Source organism: Leptonotus elevatus, chromosome 11, assembly GCF_054856555.1.
Source record: "Leptonotus elevatus isolate MCC_2025b chromosome 11, RoL_Lele_1.0, whole genome shotgun sequence".
Classification (NCBI taxonomy): domain Eukaryota; kingdom Metazoa; phylum Chordata; class Actinopteri; order Syngnathiformes; family Syngnathidae; genus Leptonotus; species Leptonotus elevatus.
In genome coordinates, this window is record NC_141249.1 from 21,896,343 (window position 1) to 21,921,158 (window position 24,816).

Below are 24,816 nucleotides of genomic sequence, written 5' to 3' on the forward strand. Positions count from 1 at the left end.
GACGATTAAGAGTCTTTAATTAACCCAAAATGACTTTTGGCGAGAGAAGCAGGATACACCCTGGACTGGCCAAACAGTCCGTCTCAGGTCACATTCAGAAAATCAGCCATTCACACCTATTGACAATGAATTCTTATGGATCAAGATAACATGACTTTTGGTGAGAGAAGTGGGATACCCCTGGCCTGGTCACTAGTCACCCCCAGGGCCAGGGCACATATAGGCAAAGGACCATTTACACTCACGATTCTCGGCAATTTCGAGACCTTAGTTAAACAAGATGACTTTTGGCGAGAGAAGTGGGATACTGGTTGTTGTCCCCACATTATTTCCTTTGCGAAAAAATGTCCCTTATGTGTCGTTTGACCTTAGAGATTCCACCGCACATGGCACGGCATCATATCGACCCTACGGCCAGGATGACCCGCAGGCCGTGCCGTGACAAGGTTGCCCACGTGTCCGCGTCGTTTAGCGCGTCCGCATTAATTGACGTAATAGAGCCAGTAGACGACATTAAAGAAGGAGAAGGAGAAGGGGAAGATGAAGCGGGACCAGCGGTCAATGGCGTTGACGTCCGTCAGGTCGGGGATTTTGATCTTCAGCTGCGACGAGCGCCTCCTCAGGCGGCTCCTCCTGCCGTCCGGGTCGGGGGGGCGGGCGCTCCGCCCGCCGCGCCTGTACTGGACCCCCGAGGAGTTGTCCAGCGGGGCAGGGGTGGAGTTCCGCGTGGCGTCGTACAGGCTGCTGCTGGTGCTGCTGCGGGTGCTGCTGCCGGTGATGGCGTGGCTGCCCACCTCGTTGTGGATCTCCAGCGTGGTCAGCAGGATGTTGCCCTGAGATTCGGCCTGGAGGAACGCACACACGTTAACGTTGCGGTTAGTGTTTATTGAAAAAATGGCAGCGCTCGTGTCGAGGTCGACAGGAAGTTGAAACTGGGTCATCTGTCTTGCTGCTGGTTGATGAAATTCTTATTTTTGCCCGTTGCGCTAATCACAACGCTGTGCCTCGCGCGGGGCACCAATCGAGCGACGATCGCCGCTCCGTCACGTTTTGATGGCTTCCCTCACATTTCTCACGTTCTGCCAAGACTTTTCAGGTCGATGAAACGTGGACACCTTGTAGCTTTTGAGCTCGTTTGTGCCCCCCAGCAGAGTTGAATGATGCTCCTTGGCCAAGCCTGGCTCAAGAGCACGAGGCACATATTGCCTCTCAGTAAATGTTTGGTATTCGTTTTTTTGTTCTGTATCGATTTTGCTCGAAATAAATATGCCATAGCATCCATCCATCCATCCATCCATTTTCTGTACCGCTTGTCCTCACAAGGGTCGCGGGGGTTGCTGGAGCCTATCTCAGCTGGCTTCGGGCAGTAGGCGGGGGTACACCCTGAACTGGTTGCCAGCCAATCGCAGGGCACACAGAGACGAACAACCATACTCACAATCACACCTATGGACAATTTGGAGTGTCCAATTCACCTGCCATGCATGTTTTTGGAAAGTGGGAGGAAACCGGAGTACCCGGAGAAAACCCACGCAAGCACGGGGAGAACATGCAAACTCCACCCAGGAAGGCCGAAGCCCGGACTTGATCTCACAACCTTTGCACTGGGAGGCGGACGTGCTAACCAGTCAGCCACCGTGCCATAGCAGCCATTTTAGAAAAAGACATGGCTTTTTCTATAAAAGGCAGGGAATGTAAACACTTGTCTACAGTGACTTGCAGAAGTATTAGCCCCCCCCCCCCCCCCCTTGAACTTCTTTTTTACCTTTTGCCACATTTCAGGCTACATGAAAATGGAAAATTGTTGGAAAATTTCTCTATGCCAGCTGATTGGTTAAAGTCCGGCCCTGGCGGAGGTCTTCACCTTGGGCCGGTCGAAAGCGGCGCGGTCGTTGTTGGCCTTCTGCGCCCGCTCGGCCAGCTTCTTCTGCATGCGCGGGCCCCGCCCGAAGAAGATGTAGTTGACGAAGGCGTACTCCAGCAGCGCCAGGAAGACGAAGACGAAGCAGCCCATCAGGTACATGTCGATGGCCTTCACATACGGGATCTTGGGCAGCGTCTCCCTCAGGTGCGTGTTGATGGTGGTCATGGTCAGCACCGTGGTGATGCCTGCCAACGCAAAAAAAGGGCCTTGTTGAGTTGGCGGATTGCTCGAGTTCTCGTATTCTCGAAAGTGGCTGGTGTGCCGGCGCCTCCATCGAAAATGTGATATAACATTTGTCTCTATAACGATTCCTTTTTTTTGTTGCCAGTGTATGAAGTCGTCTAAAAATACATACATGTGCCATTTTAGCGATATTGCTTCGCGCCTCCTGCCTGGGACGCGACTTTATTTTTCTCTTTCTCTTGAGCGCTGTTGTGTAAGTGGGCCCAAAATGGAGCGTTTGAACAGTGCGTGCGGGGAAGGGAGTGTCGAGCTGTGTGGGGTACACGCCATCGATTCCCGCTTGAGAGCCAAGAACAAGAAGAGTGCGCGAGATTGACACAGATTAAAGCGACGGTTTGGAATAATTGTATATGAATCAAAAGAAAGCCGCTCGTTTGGACTGGCTTGCGATGACATGGAATCCACTTTTGGGCTCTCTTAATGTTGTCCGGCCGACCAGGACTCCCCTTTTTACTGGACCAGTACCGTTCATTCGTTTTAGAGCGCGGTTCACCTAAAGCGACTCTGGCGGCCGAGGCGTCGTAGTTGATCCAGAAGGAGACCCAGGACAGGATGGTGATCAGGATGGAGGGCATGTACGTCTGCAGGATGAAGTAGCCGATGTTCCTCTTCAGTTTGAAGCTCAGAGACAGTCGAGGGTAGGCACCTGTGCCACGTGCAAAAAAAAAAATCGGAAAAAATGCATTTTCCCGCACCACAAAAACATTGAGTGTTACGAAGTGATTGAAATGAAATGAATAGATTTTTGTGAAGGAGGAATTCCAAGTGTTTACCTGTGGAAAAGACCACGTTCCTGGACACCAGCTTGTAGTCCACGATGGAGAACTGCGGGAGCTCGATTCGCGTCACGCCCGTCACGGCGGTGTCGCCTCCTTTCCAGTAGAACTCGATGTCGTCCGTCGTGTAGCCGTCTGTCGGCGTACGTAGGGAAAAATAAAGCAACGCCGAGATTATGCTTAAGACAATACAAAGGAACAATTTTTTTTTGGTTTTCTTTAAATATTTACACCATGTAATCAACCCCATTTTGCATGTGTGAATGGACCGGATTGTATATATCACGCATGTATGAATGGACATTGGACAGGCGCATATCGCAGAGTGAAAAACTGTGAATTTATTTATTTAAAATGATGTTGTTGACTCTCGGCGGCGCGTGTCGCTTTTTTGCATCACACGACCGTCGGTTGGTTGATTTAACAGCGCGGCGAACTTGTGAATGAATCGCAGGCGATGCACTTTACAGTCGCCGGAGGCCTGCCACTGCCCCCCCCCACACCCCCCCCACACATCCCCCCCAAAAAGTCAGATTTACGAGCCACGTCCGCCGCCGGAGCGCTGACTGCAGCACATGTAAATCTTACACGCTTTTACACATGAGTCCGCATGAATGGAGAGCGCAGGGGCACATATCATCAAGACTAATGAGGGTGTGCTATCCTTTCCAGTGTGTGCGTGCGTGCGTGCGCGCGTGTGTGTGTGCGTGCGCGCCAACTCACAGCTCTCAATCTCCAGCGTGCAGTTCTGTTCGTCCAGCGGGTATCGCCTCAGGTCCATCATGCAGGCGGCCGTCGTTGTGATTCTGAGTCCAAAGGCCAGCAAAAAAATAAAAATAAAAATAAAAAGTTTATTGGTTGGTGTCAATGCTGCATTGCAGTATGAACAGGAAAGATTGTACCGAGCAGATGCAGGGAGTGTAATGAATGAAATACGTAAAAAGCAGCAACCAAATGTTTATTTCTTTATTCGTAATCATTTTTAAGCTTCATGCAAGGCGCAGGTATTATTTTTATCCACTTGGGTCCCCAGTCTCGCATTCTACACTGTAGTATCTGTGACATTGACTGTGTGTGTGTGCGCCTTTAAAAAGGTGGGCTGTGCCTGTTGAGTGACATGGAAGTCAACGAATGAGAATGCCGTTAGCCACTTTGCGTGTTGAGGGACGTGCCAGTTGAGAAGAATGTTGCTTATGTTATCGTGTTTTTTGTAACTATTTGTTTTATAAAATGACAAAATTATACTCCCTCTATCCTAACCACCTGTTCGGGATTACCGCCGGTATGCTATATTAAATAAGCTAATAATGTTTACCTGACCTTTACCGTAGCCGTGTTTTGTTTGAAAATTTGCATTTGTGAATGTACCGTCATTTTTTGTTTCCGGCATTTCAAAAATGAGCAGAAAAGCGCTCTCTCCTCCGGGACCGTCATGTAAATCAGGCCCCGTGTGCTCACGCTTGGCAGTTGCGTAGCTCACGCGGCGCCAGTCGCGACTTACCTGAGGCCGTAGAGGACGGTGCCGTCCGGGTGCAGCCGGATCATGCGGTTCTTGACGGTGACGCCGTGCACGAAGGACTTCTTGTCGTTGAGGAAGTAGGTGTCGGGCACCCACAACTGGTCGGCCACGCGGTTGTCCAGGGTGAGGTTGAGGGGGATGCCCAAGTAGGCCAGCCGCTTGTCCCGCCAGTACTGCTGGAAGTACATGGTCAGAGTGTAGTCCTGCAAAGGGAGAGACCCGTGCAGAGTATTTTCAATACAATTCCAATAACTCGATTGATCCGTGGGTTCAATCACCGTTTCTGTGTGCTAAGTACACGCTACAAATGGAAGTCCATTTTTTTTTTTTTTGAAGGGTGGCTCCGTGAAAGAGGCGATGGATGGATTGATAGATCCTCATAGATGGAGATGGATGGATCAATAATTAATAAAGGCCCTCATTGACTCATTGGCCGCGTTCCACCAATGATCCGGCGCAACACAAAAAGCTTTTTGCTGCCTTTTAATGGAGCTGACTGGACTTGATTCTGCTGACTAATATTCTCTTAAATAAATGAGCAGGTCACAGGAAATAAACAAAGCTTCCGCATCAGTGACTCCTCACGTTCGGAAACAAAACTGGCGTGCATGTCGGCTGCACAGCGCATGGCCAATGCCGCATGTCCCGTGTCGGAAAGGTTGTAATGGCGGTCTATTGGCAAGGCTGACGACATCCCATCTGAAGGAATAAATATTACTCATACACTCGCCGCCGTGCAAAAGTGCTGACCCGACGCGGATGAAATGATGGAAATGCAGTTTTTTTTTTTTTGGTGGGGTAGAGTGCAAGATTGCCGCATTGTGTTGCAACTGCAACATTCTCTTAGTTGGTCGTGAATGTTGTGAATTGATTCCTTGTGCCTGTTAGGAGAACCCGTGTGTGATGCTGCATGTGAGTGAGCAGACGGACACTGACGTCCGAATGTGAACAATCAAGCTGATATTTATGTCGTGTGAGATGGAGACCCGTTGGAAGAAAACTGACAAGTGTAACAAAATTAAACGTTTAAAACACCAAAATGGTCAAGCAAACAAAAGATGGGCAAGTATTGGAATCATCTAGCCAATACCTGGCCTTATTACAAGGTATCGGTACTCACGACAGCGGCCGATACCTATGGCCGTTTTAAAATAAAAATTCAAAATTCGAAGAACAGAACATTTGCATTAATTTATTGGCATATTGATGTCTTTCTTTTTCAAATTTGTAATTGTTTTTGGGGAAAATTGTACATATCAAAAGTGCTCGTGGTATCAGTATCGATACTCGGCCTTATTCCAAGGTATCGGTACTCGCGACGGTGGCCAATACCATTATCAGCCACCCTCTTGTGTCCGTTAAATTGACATTCATTTCATATAATTTTAGGAAAAAATATTTATTTCAAATTATCTGCCTTTTTTTGGGGGGGGGGGGGCAAATGTGGTAGTAATACTTGGTATCGGTGATTACTCGAGAATTTAGTACTCTTACTGTATCGGTCTGGAAAACAGTTTCGAACACCTCTAAAGCAAACCATACAACTTCATCTCAGTAAAGTCCACTAGCTTAATGCTAACATGTAATGTGAACCACTAATGACGAGCTACTGGAAATTAGCAGAATATATTTAACCAACTGCTACTTTAACACACAGGGGGAGCACTAATACATTTAAAAATACTCACAAGCATAGACTATAATATATTCTCTCTGCTCCGATGGCACCGTTTACTGCTGTTGACTACGGTTTTAACTTCAAATTCAGACGTGCCTAAAATCCGCAATATAGCCCCAATGACGATCTGCGATATCGCGGGGGTTTTTACTGCACTTGCTTTCCAAAGTTAGATATGAAGTCAAAACATGTGGCAGTGGCGCAGAAGAGCCGCAAATGAGAAGATAGCGAGAAGAAAAAGCAGGTGTTGTTGCGAGACGTGATGTCCTCCCACATGTTGCAGCAGCACCAGCAGAGTGGGTCGGCTGAATCAGCGTTTACACAACACAACGGCGGCGTGCACTCCCGCCTCGCGGAAGCAGATCGGCGTCTGGACTGGAGCGGCAAGCCGTTTAGAATCTTTCAGCATCTTAATGCGTGACCATTGCTGTGTCCTGAACCAGACCAAACCGAACCACTCAGCCACGTACATTTGGTACCTTGACTTGCGAGTTTAAGTCGTTCCGTGACCAAGAGTGTAACTTGACTACAGAGGTCCCTTGCTACTTTACGGTTCATTTATTGCCGACTCACGCACTCATTTCATTTTTTTTTTGTTTGTTTTTCTTCATTGCGGACTTTACCTCTGCTTGTACCTCAATATTTTCCCAAATTTTTTTGTATATATTTTTTTAACAACCCGTACTTCCTGTAAATTCACGGACGGCGGGCGGGTGTGGAAGGTGTCACCCGCAAAAAGTGAGGAAGCGCTGTATGTCAAATCAATTTGCCCATTGAGATTCCACTTGTCTGTTTCAGCCCCGAAAATACCATAATTACTATGTTTTTAGACTATAAGCATAACTTTTTGGGGTGGAATCCCAGCACCTCCAAAATCACTATTTAATGACAACAACAACAAAATGAACATCTTAATTGAGTGATCAAACATCACATAGTTCAACTCCTCATTATAATTTATAATGCCATCATATATCGTTTCCTACCAATATCAACACACCGCCCCAAAATCATGTTCCATCACTAATTTACTTCTTTTTTTTAAATTAATTTATTAATGTAATTTGTTAAAATGGTGCATACATCCAACCCCCCGACCAGACAAAAAGCCTTTTACTTCACAAAAAGCAAACGTGTGATTACATCATTATCACAAAACTCTTTTTCAAAGGTCTTAGAGCCATGAATAATTCAATAAACAAAATGCTGAGCTGACTAACCACTGTAATATGTGGAAATGAATCTGCATGCACATACAGGTCACTTCGCGTCTGACCATTATCTGATAGATATCAATTTTTAACAAATTAATTTTACAATTTTCTTGCCTAAAAAAAAAAAACATTCAAACTTTCAATCTTGAGGAGACACAATGCTACACGGCTCCCGCAAAGTGAGTAAGAAGCAGTTTTATTTCACTGCCAATTCAAATTTTTACTTGCAGCATGAACCAAAAAAAAATTGACCTAGCGACGGATTGTATACTTAAACAATTCTACGTTGACGAGGTACCACTGTAGTCGAGATGCTCACTTGTTAATGTGTGTGGGTGCTGATTGTTGTCAGACATTTTGCACCTCGAGAGAGAGAGAGTCAAAAGACAGGCTTTCACTCCCCGCTAAATGAGGCCCGGCGGGAGGACGGGAGCGTCGTGCCATCCCGGGGCAAAGACACGTGTCAGACGTTGCGACCTGTCACGCCAACACCTGCCTGTCAACTGGGAATCGAGTGAGAGGCTCCACCCAGACACAAGGGGGGGGGGGCGTTTTAGGTTCATCAGAGTCTTCCCCAGTGGAATCAAAGTGTGCCATGCTGTTCAACAAACCACACGTTGAATTCATGCAGAATGAATACAATTTCGAAGTGTGTGTGTGTGGATGAAAAGATGATTTAAGCATGTAAAAAGGTGAATAGACAGATAAGAATAGATTTGGGCATTATGGGTGCATGACAGGCAAACAGACATATGGCTAGTAAACATTATTTTTGAATTGACAGTGCAGAAAATGCACAAGCAACAATTATAATTCAGTTACTGGTTTGGTCCGTTACATCTCAGAAAATAGTCACATATTTGATGTAATGGTAAAATGTTGTAGTTCGTTTCTTTCAGAGGTGAAGCCAAATAAATGTCCAATCATCTCATTGGATTTATATGCAACAAACTGATGCATTACAAGTTTGTTCAATTATAGATCACGTTACTGTAAAAAGGGTAAGTCAAAAATGTTTACTCCACATTGTCAGTTCCACGCTTGCGTATTTGAGCAAGGATCATGGAAGTTGACACATGATTAACTTTCACAGGCCACATAAAATAACATGTTGGGGCCCCATCTGGCCCCCGGGCCTTGAGTTTGACACCAGTGGTCTATAATTAAATAAAAAGTTTGCTTACCATATTCACCTCGGAGACCATGTCTATGCTAGCCACATCTATGCTCATTCCAACAGCCACGGGGGCGCCTTTAAAAATAACATAACCAAGCAACTATGTTAAACATGTCAATTAATGTAATGAGATATTTCAGAATTATTCTTACCTCCAAAGTCTGGCCTGAGACGGATGTCGTATCCCTTTAAAAGTTTGTCCACCGTGTCTTTGACAAAAGACATGTTGCCAGGCTCTTTGACGCTAAAAGAGAAAATGGCGGCCGTTTTAAATATTTGAATATTGGTAAAGTTGGAGGAAAAAGGAGGTAGTAGAAGAAGAAGTCATCCTTGGCGCCAAAGAGCTCACCTGGCGCATGCGCACAACGCGGCCACGACCAGCGGCCAGCAGTGCCACCACCAGCACACCGCCCGGAGGACCCTCATCCTTCCGCTTCAGGTGAGCTATGTGGCGGGGTGGAAGTCGGCGGGCGCTTCGCCCCCTCGACTCGCGGCGCTTGGTCGTTCCCTGCCTGCCTCCCTCCCTCCTTCCTCCCTCCCTCCCTTCTTCCTCCGTCGGTCCCTTCCTTCCTCTCTCCCCGCCGAGCGCCACTAAATCAGGTGAGACTTCACCCACACGACGACACACGCCTGAACGCGCCATCAATCCACCGCGTCCCACGCGCTCCTTCTTCTTCCTCCTTCTTCCTCCTTTTTGGCAGCTTGTCACCTCAAATAACACCCTTGTGCGCTTCACACACACTTTTGATTAAAAGTGTGTGCATGTGGAGCGCTAATGAGAGGCAGGGGTGGGCCAGCGGGGGCTCCATTTGCCAGTGGGGGGGGGGGGGGGTAACCGAGTACAAATACTTAGCTACTGTACATGAGAGACTTCAAACTTGGATTGTCCCCCAACTTAAAGATATTGGTAAAATTAACTCAGAAAATGGTTTGGGCGCAAACAACTTGCTAGCTTTGTTGTGCTAACTAACATTGTAACCATACATGTCAATAATGCACATTTGAAAAAAAAATCCAATTTCAGTTCTCCTTGTGTTTTTTTTCCCAGTGTGTCTGTATTCCTACTTACATAAAGTACAGACTGTCAACGGACAATTCCGAACATCCGGGCATTTCTGATATTTCCGCATCGTACTGCACAAACAGCGCATTGTATTGCTTTTGTGACTAGCATACAAACCAGGCAGATTGTTATTGTAGTCAAGCCACATTTTGAAATTAAAATAATCCTCACAAATCAAATGACAAAGATCCAACGTCTTTTCACCAAGTTGATGCTGCATTCGAGGAAGCTGGGAAGTCGGATTGATCCCACTCGGATTGTCACACTAACGACCTCAAAGCAAATGTGAAAAACAAACAAAAGAAAGATGGCTGATTACGATCAATTGTTTGTTGTTCAAGTTACTTACTTGAAATAACTAAATTAATATAATTAATAAATTGATCAATTTGTTCGCAACCCGGATCTCCGAGTGCCCACTTCCTGGTTTGAAATTGTAACACTCCGACTTCCCACTTTCCTCTTGTCTCCAAATGCAACATCAGACCACCATTTTGACTTGTGGCGCAGTTGTGCCATAAGCTCGGAATTGTCCATACTTTTGCTACCTCTGCTCTTTGTTATGACCCAGAGTCATTTGTGTGCTGTTGTACCTCCCTGCCTGAAGGTGGTGCTGTAACCTTTGGTCTTCCCTTTTGTGTTTCTCAGGTACTGACAGCTGATTAGTGAGTGAATATAAAATGAGCTGTATAAATAAATGCGAGGGCAAAGCCAACATGGTAATTTCACTTTTTTTTTTATTTTTAAGTAATCTTTCCACCCTTTTCTTATGCCACCACTCTGAATCAATAAGACTGACAGAAAGGAGCGACATTTTCGACACTCACCTCGTATCGTAGATCGCATGCAGCTTTTTGTTCCCATCAACGGCGTTCCTGTAAATGAAATAAAAATACAGTTGGAACCTGTTAAGGATTCCAGGTAACGGCATCAGGCCGATATGACCTTATTTTAAGGTTTCCAGTTCTCGTGGAAGCTGACAATACCGATACTAAAGGGAGAAAAAATTATACAATAAAATCAAGTGCTCCTCGGCAGCAGTTTAACATATCGGCAAATGATTTGTATCAGGAAAAAAAAGGTTTTTGTTCATATTTTCATCGCGTTTAATGACATTTCGTATATTGAAAGTACTACAGGCATCGGTGAGTGCTCCAAGAGTCAATACTTGTACTGGCATTTATCTGGAGGGGAAAATAATTGCAATCGCAATTTTGAGGGGGGGGGAAATCATAACATTTATTGATACGTAATCAGTAATGTCGATAAGTCGAAATTTGGCATCAGAAGTGGGCTGACAAAAAGAAATGGATCCAGTTGTGTTATCCAGCCACTTTCTCTCTCCTTTTCTCTCGTCCCCCTCCCTCCCTCCCCCCCTCCCTCCCACCCAACATCTTCACCCCTCCGCCACTGCGCACATCCACCAGTGCTGCTTCCCGCCCTCTCCTCTTCTCCTCTCATTTGCCTCCTCATCATATTTTATACCTTTTTTTTTTTTCCTCCTTTATTTTTTCAGCCACGGCAGAGCCAGAATGAAAGTGACGCTATTATAATTGCTTTCTATTTGAACGGCGCGTCTTTTTTGGGGGGGGGTTCTTTCTCTGCCCCCCGCCTCCCCATCCACCAGAACGTTGACGGCAAATTTGGAGTGCTGCGCCGGGAGAGCCTGCTGAAGAGCAACGCTGGAGGACGAGAGGTAGTCGTCGTTGTCGTCTTCTTGAAGGTAAGGGGTGTGGGGGTGGATTTGGGTGTGGGGGGGCGGTGGTGGTGTTGGGGGTGGGGGGTGCAGCTGCTGTTTTACTGTGTCTGGAGAGATCATGTGTGGTGCAGGGATGCAGGTGGAACACTTCCACTAGGTTGGGTTGATTTTAACCCGTTCCTTTTTTGGCTAATTAACACTCCTCCCTGTTATGGGGAGGGGGGCGGCGGGGGTTTGACTCCTTTAAAGTTCGGGGGGGGAATGTGTTGTATTTTGAAAAATGCTTCTTTTTTTTTTAAGGGCTTTTACTCTTCATGTTTTATTGCATATTAAAAACATCATATATGTATGATGAAACATGATGAAATGTATACTGTACAAATAATTTTGAGTCTCTTGTAGCTAAATAACTGAAATGTTGGAAACAAAATCACAATAGTTAAATACATACAAATAATAAATAAAAAAAAAATGTCAATCTAAATATGATTAATAATTCAAATACAAAACTACAAATTAAATAAATGCATACATTGGAAATAAATACATAATTACAACAGCACTAAACATACAAATGCACCAATTAAATAACATCAAATAATAAAAACAAAAAAACTAGAGAATACCAAAATAAATATTGAATAACAGTTAAATAATGATTTTTTTTAAATACATTAGGTATAATAAGTCAACTATTAAGATACTGTAAATTAAGTACCTCTAAATATTAACATAATTAAATTACATAAAAAATAATAACAATATAAATGAATCTACTGCACTTAGATAAAATAGAAAGATAAAAAATTGGAACTGCAATGATAAAAAATGCAAAAAGTAAATTAATTAAAAAATAAATTATTTTTTAAGAGAAAATAATGAGTATTGCAAAATGTATACAATATTAAATACCAAAAATAAATAAGTTTAAATAATAACTATCAAATTAAAATGCAAAAACCAAATAATTTAAAATCAATATACTGTACTATGCTTACAGAAAATAAAAATATCAAATATATAGAATCGAATATATCCCAAAATTTTAATATCTTTTAAAAACACAAAGATAAACAAAGTGATTTGTTTGTATAATTATGAGAAATAACACCAAAATAAATATTCATTGGTAGGTGCAATTAAATAAAGAAAAAAATACAATGGTAAACCGCAATAATAAAATAAAATACAAAAAAAAGAAGATAAGATTTTTTTTTTTATCAAAGATTACAGAAATGAATATCTCTGATTTTCTGTCCAAATGGAGCATTGTGATATCTACACGCTTGTGCTTGATATCTTGTGCTCATTCAGTAAATCTCCGTGTTTTTTTTTTTTAATCATCACTCGTAATATACCATTGTTTCGCTCGAGATAATCAGGAGTGTGTTTTGGCCGCAGGAATGGGCGATGGAAAGCACCGCAGCTTTGCAATGAGACGCGCGTGGTTCTGCTTCTTGCTCGCCAGCCTCACCTGCCGCCCGAGGTGAGTGCATCATCATCACCGTCACCGTCATCATCATCATCATCATCATCATCATCGTCATCATCATCATCATCATCATCATCATCATCGTCGTCATTACATGTGATGAGGATAATGGCGCTCGCTAATGTGACGTCTGATTGTTATTGTCCAGCCTCCAGCAGGAGGCGACGGGTACGCCCACCGAGGCGGAATTAATTAACAACATCACCGTGTTCACACGCATCCTGGACGGACTGCTGGACGGCTACGACAACAGGCTGCGCCCCGGACTGGGAGGTACCCATCACGTTTACGCTGTAGTCAGACTCTACAGTGGTGCCGTGACTTGTGAATTTGTTTGTATGTCAAATCAGTTTTCCCTATTGTAATGCCATTAATCCGTTCCAATCTAAAAAAATAAAATAAAAAACTTAAAATATCATTGCCTTAGTAAATACACACTTGTAATTAAGCTGAAAGTAGAAAACACTCACAGATATACGTTTATGTGTTCATGTCCCTCGAGGGGGGGGGGGGGGGCTAGTGAGTTACATCTGCTACATGCTCCTTGTGAATGTGTTCATTTTGTATTTGTTTTTTTCCCCAATTAATAAATGGAAGTGCTTTGAACAGCAGCGTATCCAAAGCTCGTTCATAACGGCTTGTAACTTGAAAAAGTTTGTAAATTGGGACACTCGTAAATCAAGGTACCACTGTAGTTTATGTTGATTCGCTTCAATTGAAATTCTATGACGTCATTGCCAATTTAACAGTTAGGCAGGACGTAAAGGAAGCAATAAGCCCATCTAGTGGCTAAATCTTGCCTTGTCTACTTTTTGATGAGAAAGAAATCTGGAAATGTGCTTCTTTTTTCTTTTAAACTTGTCCTACAAAAAAAAACTGACTACTTTTATAGGGTTCCTTTAAAAAAAAATGCTGTTTTCATAATTTAAAAAAACCACACTTTTATTTAGTTTAAAAAATCAACTCCAAGGATTATTTAAAATATTGCTTTTTTCATTAAAACGTTTTTTTCTAATTCGCAAAAATATTCTCCTTGATACTTGCTTCTCTAATAAGTACAACTTTTCCATGAAGAATGTCTTTTTAAAATAATGGCTGATAGTAAAAACAAAACAAAAGAGACAACTTTATTCATGTAACTTATTTTTCTCTTTGATGTGGATGCTTTCATGTTAAAAAAATTAAAAATTAAACCTCTTCCTCAAAAAATGACGAAAATATGATTTTTATTGTATTTCATAATTAGCATGATTTTTTCCCCTCCCAGTGTGACATTCCTTTTTAAATGTTCATAATGTTAATGTTCTAATGTTTTCGCTTACTACTCTTCCAAATTTGTATTGTCTTAAATCTTCTGTTCTCTCCCATCATACAGAAAAGGTGACAGAGATCAAAATCAACATTTTTGTCACCAGCTTCGGTCCTGTCTCGGACACGGAAATGGTAAGACTTCAAAATAATGGCTACAATCAATTTGGACTATTGAGTCAGAAATGGCGGATTAAAAACCAAAATGTCCGACTTCCTGTTCAACTTCAGGAGTACACCATCGACGTGTTCTTCCGCCAGAGCTGGAAGGACGAGCGTCTGTGCTTCGAAGGCCCCATGAAGATGCTGCCGCTCAACAATCTCCTGGCCAGCAACATCTGGACGCCCGACACCTTCTTCCTCAACGGAAAGAAATCCATCGCGCACAACATGACCACGCCCAACAAGCTGCTGAGGCTGCAGGATGACGGCACGCTGCTCTACACCATGAGGTACCTGCCAGGCTCGTTGACTTTATAAAACCCTGACTTACAAATTCTCCAATTTATGAGTTTTTCCAAGTTAATCACTTTTATTGTGGTTTGAAAGACCAAATTTGGTCTCTTCTTGTGCACCCGATACCAATTTACTGCTCAAGTGAGTTAAGGTGGGTGATTTAGACAAAAACAGTCCTTTGCTGCCATCAAGTGGCATCTTTACCTTATCTCGACACACTATTTGTGGCGGTTGTTAATTACTCGCAAACCTAAAAAAAAAAAAAGTTGTAATGCTTATTGATGCCACAAGGTGGCAACAAAGCATTTCTTCTTAATAGACAAGGCTTTTGCATGACTTTTGTGGAATTTTGGCCCCATGTTGGCACAAGATGGTGTAAAAAAGAGACATGATATGGCTTTGGTCTGAGCACAAAAACAGAAAATAAGTGAGTTTTTAGCGACTGCTAATATGCGTGGATCTACTGTACATTATGTTACATATATCTGATATGTTTTATGTTCAGAGGTGGCAAATCCAGGTCCAGAAAGTAAAAACTTTAGCCCCCAGGTGCTAGCTAGCTAGCACCTGGGGGCTAAAGTAGGGTAGGGTTTTTACTTTCTGGACCTGGATTTGCCACCTCTGTAATTATGTTCATGTGTTGTTGTGATTTTTTGGCTCGAGACTAACTTTTTTTTTTTAAGCGCACAGTAGCTCCTAACCTGAAATTTTTGGGCCGCAAGTAGAAGATTTAGGGGCACACACTATAATTTGACACACTAATTTTCACTATATTATTGATAAATGGGCTGAAGTGTGGAGTAAAAGTTTGACAGAAATGAAAAATATCCAACAATAGTAATTATTTTTTCAAAAATAAAATAAAAATCAGCAAATTTACAGGTTGCACTGGCACGGGTGGATAAAAATGATAGTTGCACTGTCTCAAATTTGATGGGCAAAATGCCACCATTTAGGGGCAGTCTGGAGCCCTAAATGGAATATAAGTATTTTTGGATTTGTGGATTATTATATGTTAAAAATATATATATAAATAAATAAAGGAAGAGAAAACCCTCAATTTTTCAGGGAGCTAATTCATTGAGGTTATATCGCTATTTATTAAAAAAAAATGATGGGAACAATTTTTTTTTTTTTTAATCGATGTTATAGTGGGATTTTCCTTATACATGGTTGGGCCTGATCCTTATCATCCTCACTCAAAAAAAAAAAGACAACAAATGAAAATGTAAGACAGCGATGACAGTCCAAAATAAAGCTTTTCATAAAATGTTATGCTACAAAATATTTTCTGCTTTTTTGCAACATTTTGTCCACATGGTGGGAGTAGCAGTCTTCCAAAGGACTCCAGGTTTAATTATTTTTATAGGACTTAATGGCCTAATCCTCAATTCTACTCACACCCATTTTCTATATTTATGCTTGGATTGATTTCTATTGTTTTTTTTTTCTTCCCAGACTGACCATTTCCGCAGAGTGCCCCATGCAACTGGAGGACTTCCCCATGGACGCGCATGCCTGTCCCCTCAAGTTTGGCAGCTGTAAGTTGAACACATCACATGTTTTGTGACGTACAAGAAGTTGCGCTGGCCCTTAAGCTTTTGGGATTAATTAAGAGGGGCTTCCCTGCAATTGGCACACATGGGTGAAGACGGGTGCGCCCAGTCTGTGCCAAATGCGACTTAAGTTAATTGCAACTGAGGTAGGTTTACACTTTGAATTGTACGCTTACAGGTCAGTTCATGAGGTAAACCTACGTCATCAATTGCTGCCTTCACAAAGATGGCAATGTATTCACTTCATAATATGTATTATTGTGATGTAGAATTGCACTGCTACATACTGGGAGCGGTTTCTAATATTTTGACCACCTTATTGCTTGAAACAGCTGGCAGACGTTAGGCTATGTATTGGAAAGTAGTTTGCATTTATGTAAATTTGAAAATTATGTATTTTCATACTGTTATTAAATATATATAATTTTTTTTATTACCAATTACAAAGTGGATTTTGCATCTCAATTGGAATGGAAAATAAACATATTAATAAAATAACAGTAAAAAAAAAATTATTGCATAAAACACATTAAACTAATTATATTGTAAATGTAAAAATAATTGTTTTGTCCTGCATTTGTTTCTGCATAATTAAGTTGCATCACAAGCAGTTTCTCACTAAAAATATATAAAATAAATCAAGTAAAGGATTTAGTTTAGTTTTTAAAAATGTTTTAATTTAAGAAAATAAATGTCACTCTGAAATTGTGTGTGCAAAATGATGTCTCAACAACTTTCCTATTAAAAAATTACATAGAAAAAAACGATGAAGTGAAGAAGTGTCCAGTCAAAAAACTAAACTCCCAAATATAACCAGCGGAAATTAGGTTTTCTATTAAAATATAATAATTGAAAATATTGATAAAAGGTTAAAAATGTTCACAGGTACAGTAAATACTCTTTTTTTTTTCTTTTTCTTTTTTAACAACAAATAACAATTAGCAGCTAAAGGATAAAGTGGATTTTATTTTATTTTTTAATATTGTTAAATTCTTTTGAGAGGGGCTCCCCATTTGCCCCTGGTTTCATAGAAAAACAGTATTAAACCGTTTTTTTTGTTTTGGGGGGGGGGGGTAATTTTGTTTTCCCCAATGCATTTTAATGGCAGTCAATAACATGCGAATTGTTGCTTGGGTCCACTTCACCTTTGCATAGAGTATTTTCGGCTCGTTTAGCTTGGTTACACAACAGAATTAATAGAGGAAGCTGACAGAATAATCAAATAATAGAACAACACAGAATGATAACTTCCGAGCTGCTTAGGGTTTTTGGAAAGCCTTTTAAAAAATACATATTTTATAAAAAAAAAAAAAAAGGAAAAAAAAAGGCTTTTGTGTGATGTGCTGGGGCCCGCGTGAGCCTTGGAGGCTATCAGCGTCGTATCCGGTTTCCTGCGACTCCATTAACCCGAGCTAATCCTTTGACCCCCGTTGATGCCGCCTGCCTGGCCGGCCCGCTCTCCCGCCTCGTTGCTGCAGGCTCTCTCAAAGCTGCCGTGGTCCCGTTCTTGGACACGTTAATCACCTCTCATGCTCCCGCTAAGCTACTATCGCTAGCTCGGGATTCGCTAGCTCACAAATGGTAAGCTGTCATAGCGCTGGTAGCCGCACTTTTTTTTTTTTGTTTAACACATGGGCTCATATAAAAAAGATAAAACTGACATCATCTCGATCAGATTACAAATTCTGTTGAATGTTAGTTTACTGTTCAAATTTTTTTTAGAGAGGAACGAGATGAGAATATGCTGCGTTATTAATATATTTTTTATTTTATTTTATTTTTTCTAGGAGAAAAAAACATTTGTTTTATTGTTCTCACAAAAAAGCTCTTTACTCTTTTTCTTTTATTTTTTTTAGCTTTTATGCTAATATAAATTTTGCTTTATTGACGTCTCAAACTTCTGAACATTATTTTTCTTCTATAAAATACCAACATCAATGAAAATTTGTTTTTGATGGCAAAATAATGTATTTACAAATATTCACCAGTGAACAATTTTACATTTGACAAACTTAACAATTATTCGCATGCTATTTGCATCGTGCTAACCATGTGTATGTATGAACATTAGCATAATAATGACATAAATAATGTCCGTCTTTTGTGACAGAAACTCAATCAATCTAGTATTTGTATCATTTCTCTTTTGAAATGCCGCAGTACCAGACACATCCTCCAGACTAATCCGTAGCGCTCTACTTGGGTCGCTCCCTTGCTAAATGTGAGCATACCCGCTTCGAAGAAACCCTCGAACGAGTTAAAACGGACAATGGACGGCAACTTTACAAGACACGCTAATGTTGTCGCGGCTGGTCAGAGACGATAATCCCGGCGGGGCTGAGGTCAATCTGGGGATATTGAAGACAATCTGTGAAGTCTTCTGACACCACAGTCGTGGGATTAGTGCTTGTAGATTGGACCGCGGAGTGCCACACAAACACACACATAGATTTAGTAACGGGGGTTATACTTTACGATTAGTTTTAGCTTCACAAACAGTAGCTTCTTCTATTGCACTCAGTTTCCGAGTCGGGAGAGAAGACCCAGGACATTACTGTTTCTGCACGCTTTTACACAGGGCAATACATATTCAAATGAGTCAGTCTTGTAACCTGAAGGCCTGCTATGTCAGTGGAAGTTTCTCGGTATACAGACAACCGAATATTTCACCAATACAAAATACGCTCTAAACTTAAAATAAGATAATAATAAATGAGGGACAATAACAGTCAAAATGATGGCGGTTGATAACTTAAATCGAAAGGTGCCTTGGGCCCCAAATGATAACTAGCTACGGCCCTGGGCTGAGCTAGCAATGATGTCACCAGCAGCCAGACAAAATTTGGTCAGCGTCTCGTGCATTTCATGTCTTACTTGTTGGAGGGTGACCATTGCTTCCAATGCAACAAGGTGTGAGAGGACATTGTTGTCCTTTTTTTTTTTTTTTTTTGCAATTTTTAGGCAAGAACGTTTTTCAAAACTTCCACTTTGAGATGTGCTTTTACCATCCAAAAGGGTGTTGTTTTTGTTGCGACATCCTGCTAGTGATGTGACTTCCAGGCAGCACAGGTGGCTACAAAGAATGAGGCTTGTCGGTCGAGCACGAAGACACGCAGATTAACTGTGAATACATGTCGCTGTTGTGATTGCATTCAAAGGTTTTAAGAACACAAGTTGAATAGAAAAGTCACGTAACCTGCGATTTGCTCAACTGTAATCCACAAAATGTACGCCTGCCTCGTGTTTCAATGTTTTGTTTACGGTACATAACAGGAAAACGTGTCTTAAATTAAACAGTGCATGTAAGTATATAGAATAGTTGTTAGTATATTCATAATAAGATGACTTATCTATTCAGCCATAACCAATTGTGTTATAAATGTAAAACATGTTAAATAAGAAATGATTGTATTGTATTGTATCATTCATTTAAAATACCGTTAATTAACTGATTTACTCCCAAAAACGTATAAATATGTTTGATTTTAAATATTACCACACTCCTCCCAAAGACGTATTGATAAGTTTTTTTGTTTTCTGCTAGAGCATACAGAATGATTTGATGCAGCCTCTGGCCTGAAGAGGTCGCTTGAGGCAATGGTAGTTAATACAAAAACGGCCAGCAGGTGGCAGCAGAGCAAAAGAGATCAACCAGGGCCATGTTGCAAAAAGTTTTTTCCCCACAGTTTTAAACAGATTTGTGAATAATGATGAAACTTAGCTATATTCTAATGCTAATTGCAAAATATACTTTTTTTTTCTTGATGAAAGAAGAGACTCTAATCTTTCTTTTGGTAGGTTCAATGTTTTCATAGCAATAGAACACAATATTCTGTGGGCCTTGCAAAATCAGTCAAAATCCAGTAAAAGAGCCAGGAGCGAAGGGGGTTGCTTCAGTGAAAATGGCTGGGAGTGAATGAGTTAAGCAGAATAAATTCATATGTTAAAAAAAAGAACGTTTTTCAACAAATATTTGTGTTTACAATTTATCAATCATTAATGAGAACTGAATAAAATGCTTAAAAATATAAAGATTTCTTGTTTGAAGTATTTAGAACAGCAAAGTAACCAATAATCAGTGATCGAATGAGTAAAAATGATGACATACATTTTATTTAACCTATTTTAGGGTAAAAAAAAAAGAAGAAAAAAACAACAACAACTAAAGCAACATTCCCTGCTTCTCGATAATGAAAATGCTCAGTGGGCCAGATTGGCCGTACTTTCCCAACTCTGGTTTACAGTTTCAATACATCTGCTTGACAGTGAATCAAGTGTCCCAAATTAACATCAATTTTCAGTAGTTTAACAAGATGAATATAACAGTCTGCAGAGCAGTCTACAAGAAGTCAACTGTGAGAGTGTGTTCTGTAAATTATCATGAGAAGATTCTTTATGCAGCCTGGTTAGGTTTGGGAGGAGAAAGGGAGGGTCAGCTAGACAGGAAAGCAAGCAATCTGTTCCGAGCAGGGTCACTTTAATATTGCTTCATGTACAAGAAGTGAAAACCCCATTGTTTAAGAAAATACAGATTTTATGTTACATGTTATGTTATACGTGTTAAATAATTATTTTCCATAACAACTGAAATATTTGCTCCCTCAGACGCGTACCCGGTCTCGGAGGTGGTCTACACATGGGATAAGGGGGCAGCCAAATCAGTGGTGGTCGGCGAGGAGGGCTCCAGGCTCAACCAGTACCACCTGATTGGTCAGACGGCTGGCACTGAGGACATCTCCACCAGTAGAGGTGAACTTGAATGTAATATTAAAACGTAAGCCAAATGCTAAAAACATTTGTTCCCCAATATGCCATGGGATATTGTCCCATAATGCTACAGGTTAATGCCACAATTGCAAGTCCATACCCCGTGGCTACATTTTACAAATATGTTCAAACGACATAGCCTAGTAAAACCTGTTTACTGTTACACACTTTCGTATTTTCCATACTTGGGTTGCTTTTTAGCGATGTGTTAGCATAGCAACTGCTCGCTTGTTAGCATTTCATCAGTTCTAATTTGGAATGGAGCCTAAATATAGGGCATGGCGTAAAATCCTTATCTATCTTTTTTTTTAGCATTTTCATTACTCAGGTTGCAGTCTTACTATATGTTAGCTGCTAGCATGTTACCATTTGATCAATTGTCATTTGCAATTGAACCAGCCTCTAGGCTACAAGGTTTGGTGTAAAAACTACAGTTTATCACTCTCCTTTAGCATCTTCAGGACAAAGGTTTCTCTCTTGATTTATTTAGGCGGACTAATTGCTGGCATGTTAGCATTTTGTCAATTTTCATTTGAAACCAAGCGTGATTACAAGGCATTGTGTAAAATCCAAATTGAGACTCCTTTGGTGCTTCCAGTAGTGCTTAAGTTGTTATCTGGCTACATGTTTATATACCAGCTGCTAGCATGTTAGCATTAAATATCTTATCATGCTAGTTGATCATTTCTGCGCAACGTTTCGGGGGCTCTCTGCTCAGGTTGGTATCTTGGTATATGTCAACCTACCAAATGCTAGCATGCTAGGTCACGTTATTCTAGCCTGTGTCACTGCAACCTTTGCCACCCTGCAGACAAATATTTTAAAATCAAGCCCGACAGAGACAACAAATGAATCACACGGATTTGGGAAGGCCTCCCACACACCGCCAGCTGTGCCCCCCCCCTACCCCTTCCAAGAGACGAGGGGAAAAAAAACACTTATCCACCGTCCCAGCTATTGGGTGTGCGGGGTTAATCCTCACGCGGTGCCCATCAGTCAGTTGTGCTTTTACCGAGTGACGTCATCACACGCAGGATTGGCGTCGGTGGCAGTGCCACGTTGGGGAGAGGAGGGACGAGTGGCATCTGCTCCATTCTCTTGTGTAAGACGAAGTACGACGCTACACTTTCCAAAAGGCAAAATCCAGAGTTGATGAACCTAACACTGAAGTCAAATATGCTAAAGTGTCCAAACTTTTCATCCTCCCTCACCCTTTAAAATCCCAATCGACTTGGCACACCCCCTCATCTGCCCACACCCTTGTAAAAAATCTAATATATGAGCTAAAACAAAAAATGTATTGCCAAGTAAATTGAGTCTCTTGAACTTTTTAAAATAATACCGACAGCAGGGCGTGATATCTTGCTACATGTTAGCGTAGTGGCTGTTAGCATCTTAGCATTCTAAATTTCTGAGCTGTCCATTGAGATGTGAGATATTTTCCATGACTGTTCCCACACAAGTTGCTGACCTGCTAAAGGTTAGCATGTTAGCATTTGTGCAATTATAATTAGAAATAGGCAATCCACATGCACCATCATTTAAAATACTGTTAGCGTTCTACTTTTCCAGGCCTATAGCAAATATGACAAATTGAAGCATGTTTATTTAAAAAAAAAATACAGCAATTACATACTTAAATAAAATGTAAATGTATTTATTGTAATATAGATTAATTTATTGCTTGTGTTTGATTAAAAAAATACATTGAAGAGGAAAATAATCGCATATGAAATCACAATTGCAATATAGAAGGGGAAAAAGTTGTAATTAGATAATTTTTCCAAATTGTTCAGCCCGACTCCACCCACATGCGCCACAGTTAGGGAAATTCCTGCTATGGATGACATGCAGTAAATGCTCTATCCAATAGGGCTCGCTCTGAATCACACCAACATGAAAGTAAGTGTAAAATCCTACGCCACTGGCGGCGGTGGAAATCCCGCCGTGACGCCAAATGCTTCCTTCTTTAAGACAGACGGAGCCTCCAGACTTAATTAGCGGCGCTAATCTGAGGTACAAACCCTCCTTAAGCGGGCCGGGAATAGCTCACAGTGGACACGGGTGACCCTTGACCTGCCGCGTTAAGCCCACGCCGAATGACGCCGGGAAACCTAAGCGTGTACTTCCCCAACAAGTGCAAAATGGACGTCTGCGCTTACCAGTTGACCAGCATTGCCGCGTTGTTCTCTGCGATGAAGGGCAGCTCGCCGCAGACGCTCCAAAATCCGAACGTTAAAGTCCACCAAAGCCGCATTTTTTTCTTCTTTATTTTTAGTTTTCCACACCTTCCCATCCGCATTGGGGGCGGGAGATCAAAAAAACGGGGTCAAATGTGAGAGGCGCCGGGGCGACGCCGGCGCCACCGAGCTCGTCTGGCGGATGCTCGTCTGCTGGCCGAGGACATGACGGATGCTTGTCGGAACGCCGTCCAAACTTTTCCCCACGGGCGTCCCGCGGCCGTCGCCACCCTACGCCTCTCGCTCTGCCTCAGTGGAGTCCCTGGCTCAGGGGAGGATGTGCCAATCCAGAGAGCGCGCACACACACACACAGGATGCAGATTGTGACGAGGGATTAGCGAGACAGAAAAAAAAATCGGATTTTGCCAGGAGAAAGCAGCAGTCATCTGTGGATTTTTTTTCCACGGGAGAGGAAATAAAATGCAATCTCCCGTTCGTTAACAGGATGATGATGATGACGATGATGAGGAGGAGGAAGACTTGCCCCTATTTATTTTGACTTCCCATGACAAGAGTGGGATCATATTCACTGATTCCAGGAAATATTAAAGAACGAGCAATTTTTTTTTTATGACAACAGCTGATGAAAATATCCGTTTATTCTGGATGGGACGGCCAAAATAACAATTCGCCGTTAAACGTTATTATATCTACAAGTCTTCGGGGGATTGTGGTGCCATGTCAAAGCGCGGGAATCTTGTTTAACGTTGACTAATACCCTAAACAACATGTTTGAGTTCAAAGGACAAGAATCCTGTTTATCTTGACTGATGACCACAATAAGACGGGTGAGCTCAAAGGGTCAACAATCCGCTCTGTTGTGATTAATACCCAAAACAAGAATCCACTTTATCGTCAATGACACCCACAGCACAGGAGCCTTTTTACATCAAACACCACCTGAAATTTTTTTTTTAAACTTAAGTACCACCATTATGACCAACATAAAAATAAAGAGAGAAAAATGATTTGCAGGTTTTATTTCTTAAAATTATATTTGTTATTATCAGCTAGGGTTGTAACGATATCCAAACATCACAATATGAAAAATATGAAAGTCTCACAATACTGTATATCTAAATCTTTCTGCTAAATCAATGCCAGCAGGTTTGCTGCTCTCCGCCATCTTGAATGTGTTGCTATTGGTTCAACAGCGCAAAGTATCACGGTCAATGTAGTTCACAATATTGTGTTTGGCTAAAGCGGACAAATTATTCTTTTATTTTATTTTATTTTGGGGGGGGGGGGGTATAATAACATGACAACGACAATATCGTGGCAATTTTAATATTGTTATTTGTACACCTCTATTGTCAGACACTGTTTACTTGCGCTTAAATATAGTAAAATAAAAAAACTGTAATTAAATTATTCAATTCAAAATTTTAATAAAAATTAAGACAACAAAAAGTTCTTAAAAGATTAATTGCAAAATGTATTGAATTTAACTAATTTGCTCCCAAAAACGTATAAATATGTTCTATTGTAAACGTTTTAAGTGTCCCAAAGACGTATTCATGCGTTTTTTAAATGTTTTTTTTTTATACTAGAGCATACAGAAAACTTTGATGCAGCCTCTCAACTGCAAAGAACGGTTGAAGAAATTGTAGTTATTACACAAACGGCCAGCAGGTGGCAACAGAGTATACGAGATCAATCAGGGCCATGTTGAACAAAACCTTAATTTAATTTAGGAAATGAGT

The 24,816-nt window shown here is 41.5% G+C and overlaps 2 protein-coding genes across 3 annotated transcripts in view; one reads left to right on the top strand and one right to left on the bottom strand.

The window, feature by feature from the left end:
* gabrb3 (gamma-aminobutyric acid type A receptor subunit beta3) lies at positions 1–23,442 on the bottom strand. Of its 2 annotated transcripts, XM_086088500.1 has the most exons (10): positions 23,035–23,442; positions 10,422–10,469; positions 8,684–8,775; positions 8,539–8,606; positions 4,445–4,665; positions 3,667–3,749; positions 2,941–3,078; positions 2,661–2,813; positions 1,865–2,109; positions 1–845 (listed from the first exon to the last, which is right to left on the bottom strand). In XM_086088500.1, the coding sequence occupies exons 1-10, from the start codon at positions 23,172–23,174 to the stop codon at positions 483–485; spliced, it is 1,551 nt and encodes a 516-aa protein (XP_085944626.1). In that variant the 5' UTR covers positions 23,175–23,442; the 3' UTR covers positions 1–482. The 2 variants fall into 2 exon arrangements, with proteins under 2 accessions (XP_085944626.1, XP_085944627.1); XM_086088501.1 differs by lacking the exons at positions 10,422–10,469; positions 23,035–23,442 and adding an exon at positions 8,881–9,047.
* gabra5 (gamma-aminobutyric acid type A receptor subunit alpha5) overlaps positions 10,996–24,816 on the top strand; it is a 17,266-nt gene continuing 3,445 nt past the window's right edge. Inside the window, exons 1-7 of the mRNA XM_086088504.1 lie at positions 10,996–11,317; positions 12,695–12,779; positions 12,934–13,058; positions 14,161–14,228; positions 14,325–14,545; positions 16,008–16,090; positions 20,711–20,854. Of these exons, the coding sequence (XP_085944630.1) occupies positions 12,697–12,779; positions 12,934–13,058; positions 14,161–14,228; positions 14,325–14,545; positions 16,008–16,090; positions 20,711–20,854 (724 nt within the window). The 5' untranslated portion in view covers positions 10,996–11,317; positions 12,695–12,696. The remainder of the gene's footprint in view (positions 11,318–12,694; positions 12,780–12,933; positions 13,059–14,160; positions 14,229–14,324; positions 14,546–16,007; positions 16,091–20,710; positions 20,855–24,816) is intronic.

Excerpts from the sequence above, each read along its gene's own strand:
- gabrb3 (XM_086088500.1), bottom strand. The coding sequence starts at position 23,174 with ATGCGGATGGGAAGGTGTGGAAAACTAAAAATAAAGAAGAAAAAAATG. Across the intron at positions 8,776-10,421 it reads CATGCGATCTACGATACGAG|CGTCAAAGAGCCTGGCAACA; the intron begins GTGAGTGTCGAA and ends TTTCTCTTTTAG. Across the intron at positions 3,079-3,666 it reads CACGCTGGAGATTGAGAGCT|ACGGCTACACGACGGACGAC; the intron begins GTGAGTTGGCGC and ends GTACGCCGACAG.